The 10,460-nt window shown below is 39.9% G+C and overlaps 1 protein-coding gene across 1 annotated transcript; it reads right to left on the bottom strand.

Annotated features, from left to right (window-relative positions):
- Positions 1–900: 900 nt before the first annotated feature.
- LOC149847625 (uncharacterized) lies at positions 901–7,878 on the bottom strand. The gene is made up of 3 exons (XM_090006316.1): positions 7,624–7,878; positions 7,253–7,471; positions 901–1,390 (listed from the first exon to the last, which is right to left on the bottom strand). The coding sequence occupies exons 1-3, from the start codon at positions 7,828–7,830 to the stop codon at positions 1,310–1,312; spliced, it is 507 nt and encodes a 168-aa protein (XP_089862442.1). The 5' UTR covers positions 7,831–7,878; the 3' UTR covers positions 901–1,309.
- Between the last annotated feature and the right edge of the window lie 2,582 nt (positions 7,879–10,460).

The raw sequence follows: 10,460 nt of genomic DNA, 5'->3' as shown, positions 1-10,460 counted from the left end.
TGGTCTGGATTCAGTATGGAACTTTTATGAATTTTAGCTGCAGACGGTCCAGATCTGAATTTTCTAAGTATTTAACTGATCCGGATCTGATCTGTTTGCATTCTTACCAGAGGTTTACCACTATAGAGTGAATATAACCAATTAAAGCTCGATCATAATGAGTTCCTTGTCATAAAAAGAAAAAAAAAAGGGTCCCGAAATGCATATGACACGTTTCTTAAAAAAAAAAAAAAGTAAAAAATTTTCTTCAAAAAAGAAAGGCAAATGATACGCACTCGCTTTCTTGGCGCGCATGCCCCTTTGCTTGTAGAAAAGACATTCAGCCATTGAGTATGTTGCCGTTCATGTTTAGAGGCTAAACTTCAAAACACCAAGGAAATTAGTTGGTTACTGTCATTTATCGGTTCTTCAAACGTTCTCATATTACGTTCACCGCTATAGTTAATGTTGTGAAAGCCAAAATTTTGGGAGAAAATTACTGAATTTGATGGGGGGTATGTCTTATATATTTAAGTTGAAATAGGAGTGCGAATAAAAAACCCGTTAATTATTAATGTACAAACGTCAGCCTGACACCCGTATGAATAGAGGAAGCCAGAGAACTTTCTCTCTCGCTTTGAAATTTGAAAAAACAAACAAACAAACACAAATTGTCTGACCCCTCCCCTCTTGGGCACGCATTTCTTTCAATAAAATTTTTGATCACCTTACACCGGATCCAGTGGAAACCACTCGCTACACAGGGAAACAATAAAAGCAGATTGCCATCTCTACAATAAATAGGCAAACCCATCCCAGCTGGTGAACACACATATTCACACAATAGGGAACGATTTGTTTCCAAGAAATAGATATTTTTCATGAGCGCGCGCGCGCGAGAGAGAGAGGTGCAATGCAAAATAACAAAGAGAAAAAAATCCAATCAGGGAACCCCGAATGAGGAATGGACAATGGATGTGAATGGGTCGCCTAAAGCACTCATAAGGCGACTTCCCAAGCAACTTGTAAAACATAGTATGCCCAACGGTTCGAATGGTGCCAAGAACAGCGTTCACAGACTCCGACCCCTGTACCTAGACAGGGCCTTTTGGGGGCTTTTCTGCCCATGCAAACATGTCAAGCCCATACCTTTTGTCTTGTATATATATATATATATATAAAGTTCTTTGCGTCCACATTTGAGTGGAGAGAGAGAGAGAGAGAGAGAGAGCAACAACAAAGGAAACGGACACAGAAAAGAAATTTAACGCGGGGCGCCCATATCGATCCACTTATAAGATGCTACCAAAAGCGTGCATGTGCCAGACTGTCAACGCCTCCCCGGTTTGGCCGACGAAGAGACAGATTTCCCTTTGCTTTTCTCCTTCTTCGACTTTCCACCGTCCGATTTCTGGGCATACATAAAGTAGAAAAAAATCATTATCACAGATTTATAATAAGACAAGTCGGGAACCCAAAGCATGAGCATGAAATTATGCAGTTGGTAGATGACCCCTTGTATGCGTTTCTCACACTATTGTCTCATCTCATGATTCTTGATCGGCTCCCTACAAGATCCTCTGATTTACCACAAATCACTCATCTCCATTGTCATCCATGGGATTTCATTGATGCAAATTGTTTTTTTTTTATCAAATCCGACTCCGTCCATGGATGTGATCTACGCCTTTTCATTTAATGAATGAAGATCGCCACCGAGATCCAACTCGTGTGCAGGATTTTTTGGCGATTAAAAAAAAATCAACTATTGACAAACACAAAATTGTCATAAAAAAATACGATTCAAGGGCTGATTCTTAGTAAATCGACCATCCTGAATCGTCACATCCTGCATCATAACATTTAATAGGGGTATGACATAGGGGGATGACTGGAACTTGACTCGATTTACCTCCCCCATTCTTATCACTTGCAAGCAATGCTAAGCACCGTTCATCTCAAAGATGCTCGGGCGAAGGGTAACCAACAAACTGCATACATAAAAAAGAGCGCTCCCAACTAAAAGAAAATGGCTCCACTGCAGTTTTCACCAGTAATCATCGCCTTCCCGGCTCAAAAATTGAAAGGAAGAACTCATCGAAATTACAGGAAGGATGCCAATCGGTCTGATGTAACCCAAATCCGATTGGTCGGATTCAGTAGCCAGATCCCAATTCGATTTCTAATTGGAAATCGGATTCAGATTTGGTATTGAGTTTTTCATTGAAACCCGACCCCAATCCCACTTTTTTCATCGGGCTCCGAATCTGAAACCAAATCAGATTAGGTCACCGACACCAAAAAAGGCTGAAAGAAAGTGTGGGGGCGTTTTTTTATACATAGAAAAACAAAAAAAAAGATAGAGCGAGTGCGTTTTGCACCGCCCAGTAAAAGTAATGATGAACCATCATACCTGAGATGAAATAAAAAATCCCCCAATGATGGATATGAAAACGGGTTGGATCAAACTTAATCTAACAGTGTATTCGATTTTTAAGAGCCAACAAGTCTATTTTGGATCTGGTTTTAAGAATTCAAAACCTCATTATAATCCAGGATTCGGTTGTTTCATAAGCCATTTGGTACTGCGTCCATGTAAACTATCTATATTTATTCTCATTAGGAAAAGGCAAAATGGGTAGAGTGTATCCTCATTCAACTCAGACCAACCATACTTTACCTGATTCTCACTCAGTGTCAGGTTAGCATAAAATGGATCGCGAAAGAGCTATTTACCGGATGCAGCCTTAGACGATCCAAACAACACTTATGTGGATGCGGGTAATCAGCATTCTTCTCAGCCAATCGAGCTCAGGCCAGAATGTAAAAAAGTGAGCAAGACCCTTTGAACCCATATAGAAAAATCACACACTTATGTGACACTCATCGTACCACTACGGGTCTCCTATTTACAAGGAGATTTGATGAAGGTCCATAATAAACACTAATAAAGGTTCCTAATGAGCATGAATGGATAGTTAACCCCCCAAAACCCAAGTACCTCCTATAACCCAAAAGCCTCCATAGACGACCCTATGTCTTCTCTTGATGGACCCGTGTCAATACAGGTCACCTCTTATTGGACCTGCTCCATAAATCCAACATTTGGTTACTGACCTGATTCACCCTAAAATAGTAATGAGTCATGAATCGGGTCAATACTAGACCCGAAACCACAACGGGTCCAGGTCCCAGACCAAGAACCCCCAATGGATTTGAGTTCCGTATTGGACTTAGACCCGATCCACCCGAAACCCCCAATGGGTTCGGGTCTCGGATTGGGTCTGCCTTAGATCCGGCCTACTCGACACCCCATCGGGTCCAGGTCCCAGACCGAAAACCCCAACAAATTCGGGTTTCGAATCAAACTTAGACCCGATCCACTCGAAACCCCCAATGGGTTTGGGTCTCAAACCGGGTTTGACTAAGATCCAGTCTCGACACCCCCAAAGGGTTCGGGTTTTGAACCAAGTCGGACTCATACCCAACCCACCTAGAGCCCCAACGGGTCCGAGTCTCATACCCGGTCCACCCAAAACCCCCAATGGGTATAGGTCTCGAACCGACTTCAGACTCGGTTTGAGACTTGGACCCGTTGGGGGTTCTGGGTGGACCGAGTCTGAGTTGTAACCAGTTCGAGACCCATAGCCATTGGGGGTCTAGGTGGATCGAGTCTAAGTTTGACTCGATCAGACTCGACCTGAGACTTGAACCTGTTGGGGGTTCTGGGTGGACCAAGTCTAAGTTCGACTAGTTGGACTCGGTCCAGAACTCGAACCCATTGGAGTTCCTGATAGACCGAGTCTAACTCGGTTCAGGACTCGGACCCGTTGGAGTTTCGGGTAGACCGAGTCTAGTCCTGACCTGTTGAGACTCGCAGAACCCATTACTGTTCCAAGGTGGACCAAGTAAGTAACAATGGGTAGGATAAGGTTCAAAATCGAACCCTTTAACCCATCAAGGATAGAACCGGTCCAAGAACCAATACGGTCCTTTTGAGTCCAGTGCAAGGGTTCTTGAGACCGATTTTGGGGTTTCTAGAACGGATTTAGGTATCTTGAAAATTGGGTCGGTGGTTTTTTAGATCAGTTCATACATTTTGAGAGCGGTTCTGGCTTTTTAAGGGCCGATTCGATCCTTGAAGAACTGGTTGAATGGTTTATGAGACTGATTCGGGCAACTTGTGACCAGTTCAAGGGTTTTTCTAATCAGTTCAGTGATTTTCTAGACCGGTTCAAAGCTTTTAATGATCGATTCAAGGTCTTTAATGACTCATTTAGGTAGTTTTAAGGACTCAATCCCAGATATAACTCGTAAATGCATGTCTTTGTTATTGATCTTATACTTTTTGGTAACTTTAACATAATATAAAGTGTGTTTTATGTTATTTTTTGACTTATCTATGATTATTTAAGCATAAGATTATGAATGTATGCACTTTATTTGTGTTACATGAACTTGCAGTAAAAGATTTTGATCAACTTAGTCTAGTTATCACCAAAGTGATCCAAGTTTTGTTGATTGAGGGTTTCTTGGACCGATTGAAATTAAGTATTAAGATTGTGTTTGACTTTATGAAACAATGATTTTACCCAAAGGTAGGTTATTGTATTTCAAAGTCATATAGGGTATAATAGTAGATGTGTACAACAACCCATGAAACATGTTCATACCAAAAAGTATAATGTCGAATTGCCTATGGTTATATGATCTATTAATTTTATTAACTGAAGTCAATTTCTTGAAGTCAATTTCTTGAGAATTGAGAAAGTGAAACAACTTTGAGTATTATTGTTTTAAACAAAGTGGAATGATAATAACTTTATTATGCTTGCCTTAAAAACGATAAATAATAAAAAGCCCCATGTTTACTTTTTTTATATGAATCTCATATATAACGATTAATCTCTCATGCATATAGAGAATATCACAACTGATCAGAAGACTGTCTACAGAAAGTGTAAGCACTGAGAAGACCGTCTATGAAAAGTGGGAGCACTCGAATAGTCTTAGCCTATTGCTTTTACAAGCACGAGTCACTAAGAATATTAGAGGCGTTGTCTCTCACCGCAGGCCAATAAAGAAATTTTTGAAAGCCATTGCAACATAAATTAATGATTTAAATGAGATTTCATCTCAGGCCATAAAGATTAAAAGCTTCATTTCAAGTCTTGGTATTGTAGGCTCTATTGAAAGCTCAATGAAGATCGTGTGTGATAATGAAGCTATTGTGTTCTTCTCGAATAACAAGAACTCCACCTCATGTCGACATATAAAATTAAAGTACTTTATGCTTAAAAAAAAGACTAAGAATCATTTAGTGTATATTGTTACAATCGGTACGAAAAAAATGACCGTAGATCCTCTTACTATAGGACTAGCATCGGGATTATATTCTTAACAAATTATGAGGATGGGTTTATTTGATTCTTTCATGTATAACAATACATTATGGTTACAAGTGATTACATTTGTTAAACTAAACTGATTTTCTATAGTTTTGTGCATTGTTGATTATGTATAAAATATTTTTTATTTGGAAAGAGAATAACAGAATAACAATATTAAAAAAAATAATATAAAAAAAGACCAATAGAATGGGTTAAACACCAACCTATTCATACATGTATTCTTAACATACTAAACATTGAAAATGAATAATACTTTAGTACATAAAAATATAACATCTCATATAGAAGTGCTCATCTCCACGACTCATGATAACATGTGAACTCACATAGAAATTAAATTGAGATAACGGTAAAAAACCTCAAAGATGTGTTTTTTCATGTCAATGAGTCAAATGAGAGAAACAAGATCATCACACATCAATGAACTCAGATCCATTGAGAGATCGTCAATCCTCTATTAGAAATGACCAAAATTTAAAGATCTACAGTAAACGTCACAACACCAGTGTCAGACTGAAACGATTGTGGCAGGCAGTAAAATGCTTGTCAATGCTTCCCCATCGCCATCTCACATCCCAAAACCAAATGAGGTTCGACGAGAAAGAACAACGCCGAAAAAGATTCTAGCAAGCGCCACATGAACGTCGACACACTCACACCCAAAAAATGTGTGTAGCAGAAAAGCGATGTGGACCCATAACCCAATGTTAGCATAAAATGGATCGTTGAAGAGCTATTTATCGGATGTGACCTTGGATGATCCAAACGATGCTTCGGTGGATGCAGGTGATCGGCATTCTCATCATCCGACAAGCCAGAATATCGAAAGATGAGCAAAACCTTTTGAACTCAAAAAGGAAAAATCACACACTTATGTGACACTCATCACGCCACTACGGATCTCCTATTTATAGAGAGATTTGGTGGAGATCCATAATGAGCACCGGTGAAGGTCCCTAATGGGCATGAACGGGTAACCTCATGTAAACCCTCAAAACCCAAGAGCCTCCAGAGAAAACCCTTTGTCTTCCCTTATGGTAAGTCCAACAACCACACCCACCAAACCAGCATGGATTCAGATATATATAATATATGAATCTAACAAACATCAATTGAATCTGATTCAGATCGAGTCCAGACTCCTGCCCATTTGGCATCCTTAATATCCATACATAGACCTAAACCTAAACCCGTTTCATATCAATTCGGGTTCGAGTATAATTTTAGACATGACAGTGAAAATAGGCCTAATTAGAACTGAACACATTCAATCTGATCCTAATATATAACCCGTACAAATGTAAAACCAAAGTCATACAAGAACTGAGCCCAAACTCGATTCATATTAGATAGGTTTCGGTCCAACATTAAGGCAGGTCCGAGTCTGACTGGCCTAGCCCAGTCACGGGCCACGACCCCAGTAAAAAGTGGGTAACTGTGGAGAAGACATCAAACAAAGAAGGCTTTTGAATAATTGCATTTGAGCATGAAGACAAGGTGTACATACGGCATATTCTGTAAGGGTAAAATGAAAATTTATGTCACATGAGTTAGCGATATAACACAAGGTTCAGCTTAACAGTGAGAATACTTTTGATTTGATAGACATTAGAAAAGGTAGGCACGATAATTTGAAGAAACGACGGTCTGTCGGTGGTGCGGTCCATCCCCATATCCACCCCTATACGGTACCTACCCGCCCGGACGGTGCAAACAAAGTTAAAACTTAGAACGCCCTTTTCCACTTTGACAACAAGAGTTTGTTTCGGGAAACCCCCTCCCGAGACGAGGCTGGTTAGGATGCGGACGCCCTCATCAATTCAATCGAAAGGAAAGGAACACGAAAGAAGAAGAAGACGTACCGTGGTGGTACGGAGAGGAGGGTCGTTGAGGGAGAGCATCTTGAGGGACATCTTGGCGATCTCGGATATGGCGACATCCTTGATGGCCGGCGTGTCGCTGTCCAATTCAGTGTAGGCGGCCTCGAAGGACTGCCGCCAGAAGCGGGGCAGCTTGATCCGATTGTTGTGGGTGTACACATCCCACATGTGCCTCACCACCTTCTCCCTCTCCTCTATTTCCTGAAGAAAAAAAGAAATAAGATCAAGCAAGGAAAGAAAGAATCAACAATTATCAGTTTACTCGATGGACCCTGAGATCCGATGGATCGATGCGATCTTGGGGGTGAGGGGAAAAAGAAAAATGGAAAGGGGTTTGCCCATGGAGAGCTCACCAACACATCCAGGTCGTCGTGGATCGGGCCGTCGAACCTGTCGGAGAAGCGCATCAGGCTACCGGCGGACCATTTTAGGGTGACGGTGACGGTGAACATGGACCACAAGGCCAGAAGGAGGATGGCCGCCAACGCACAGAATCTGTACCTGCCCTTGCCGAAGAGGCCTCCGTCCATCTCCTTCTTTGGCGCATCGTCGTCCTTCATTTTTCCCGATCCCTCTTTCCTGCTTTTTCCTTTTCCTTACTCTATGGGTTATTTGGGAAGAAGGAACTCATGTATATATATATATATATATAAACTCTACTCTACCCCCTCTCTCACAAACAAATGTTTAGGCGAGACACACCGTAGGTAACTCGGTATGCTTGGATGACTCGCGTCAGTCAAAGGGTCGGAAGTGTGTTCCGTGACTTCTGTCCGTCGAATCGCGAGGATTGTATGACTCGAGGGGTCGTATCGTACGTACATAATAAAGCGATTGAAGATATGAGCGCGAATTATCAACCCACAGTCTGCCGATCATCTGTTTTTTCCATCCTAAAACTGGTCGCCCCTTAAGATTTGACCATTCACCACATTGAATCAAACGTTGACTTAATCAACCCAAGGCTTGGGCCAAATGGCCTCTCACGCATCCTCCTTTGGTCCGCTTGGCCGTGAGTCACATCCAGCAACCCCTTTGTTTTCCTTCGCCTGCCTCCTTCTTGCTTTAACTTTAACCAAAGCAGCCTTGTCCGAGAGAGCTGTAGCTTATTACTTCTTAAAAATAATAATGAAATGATCAATCAATCATGCACACCCTCTGCCACACAATACTAACGAGATAGTGATCAAAAGCAACCCTAAATCAGAAATGACTTTTTCAACGCCTCTATAGAAAAAGTGGAACTTTCAGCGTAAGTGAAAGATGCACCCAACATTTTAACATTTTTGAAAAAGATAGCAACGTCTTGATTATGTAAACAAAAGGACCGGCTCCTTAGAGTGGGCATGTGAGGGAGGGTGCCCAAACCCTCACCCATAGTGACCAATATCTCGAGATTCGATAATATCCTGAGAAATTGCCTGAAAGTTTAAAATGGCAATTTCTGGTGAAATTTTCAAAATATCATGAGATTTATGAAAAAACACAAATACCACAATTTAAACATGATATTTACATTTTAAACGGCTATTTATCATGAAAAAACTGTGTTTTTTTAGTTTAAAATATTTTTTTATATTTTTTAATTAAATTTTTTATTGCTGAGATTCTGCCGAAAAAAAAATGCAAGATTTATGAAAACTTTTCAATTTCTCATGAGGTTTTGAAAAATGAGATTTTGTCAAAAAAAAAATGTTTGTCACTATGTCCTCACCTCCCTTCTCCCCATCGTGGTGGGTGTCTCCACGACGAGACATCTCAAACCTTTTTTTCTATGAACTGGTTTGAGCTTTTTGAACTGATTTCAACCCTTTGATAGACCATTAAACCTTGAATAGACGCAGATTTCAAGTTCAAACCCGTTTCAACCTCACTTTAGCCATATCATCCGGCTTTCAAATCCCATACCAATTTATGTGGACCCTTCACTATAAGAAATCTGTCGATTAGCGACGACTGCAAATCGTCACTATAAAGCTTAGCGACGACTAACTTTCATCATAAATTTTTAATCGTTAATTAGCGACAGAACATATCTGTCGCTAAATTGTGATGAATTAGCGAATGCTATGATTCGTCGCAAGGCCGTCGTTAATCTGCAAAGATTTGAGTTTGTGACAGATATGAATCTGTCGCTATTGTAGCAGCGAAATTGTGATGGATTAAAATTCGTTGCACAACATCAGTCGATTCAGTTTTGCGATGGTTAAATATCCACCCCTGATCCGTCGCTAAATTGGAGGCCGATACTAATTAGCGACGGATAAAATTCGTCGCTAATCCGTCATAAAAAATAAAAAATTAAAAAAAAATGTTTAAAATATAAATATCGAGAAAAAAATTCTGGCGATACAATTTATATATCATGTGTATAAAAAACAAAGTACACATAAAAAATATATATACAAAGCAACTAAAATAATTTATCAATCCACTATAATCCTCGTCAAGTTCTAATTATTTACAAGTGAACATTTACAAAGAGTTTCTTTTGAAACAACAAGAAAGTACAACAAATATAACACATGAATCTAATCATTGCCAAGATTCTGTGCATCATATTCTTCATTGTCTTGATCTGCCCCTTCAGCTCTTCTACGCTGATTATGTCCAGCATCCTACAAGAAAAAAGAAAGGTTAATATTGATAAACAAAATATAATGAAATAAATTATATGCAATGCACCTAAGCTAAGGCAATCAAAGTAACATGAGTGAATTACACATAGTCTAGCGAACAATAAAGTGAATGATATTAACATAATTCAGATGTGTTCTAAGGCTGACAGAAAAAAATTCATAATGATTCAATCATGCAAATATGTGTTCTAAGGTTGTCAAAAAACTCTAATAGTGATTCAATCATGCATATATGTGTTCTAAGATAGTGAAAAAACTTTCATAGTGATGGAATCATGCTTATATAAAAAGAAGAATTGATCTTGCCTCTTGCTCTCTTTAAAACTTGTCTCCATCTTCTCTCTTTCTTTGGATGTCCCTCTCTCTTTCCTCCGCACTTGCGAGTTAGCCCCCTTGACTCATCTCACCCTTTTTAAGGGATTTCCTTTGCCAATTGAAGGTGATTAGATTCAAGTCAATGGATTTGATTTGCCTAAGGACTAAGTTCAAGCAATCAACTTCAATCGGTTCGTGTGGACTGCACCCGTGGCTTGGAGGATTCAACCTTTTCG

The sequence above is a fragment of the Nuphar pumila genome, chromosome 1, assembly GCF_984573655.1.
Source record: "Nuphar pumila chromosome 1, dmNupPumi1.hap1.1, whole genome shotgun sequence".
NCBI classification, from domain to species: domain Eukaryota; kingdom Viridiplantae; phylum Streptophyta; class Magnoliopsida; order Nymphaeales; family Nymphaeaceae; genus Nuphar; species Nuphar pumila.
This window is presented reverse-complemented; position numbering and strand designations above follow the sequence as displayed.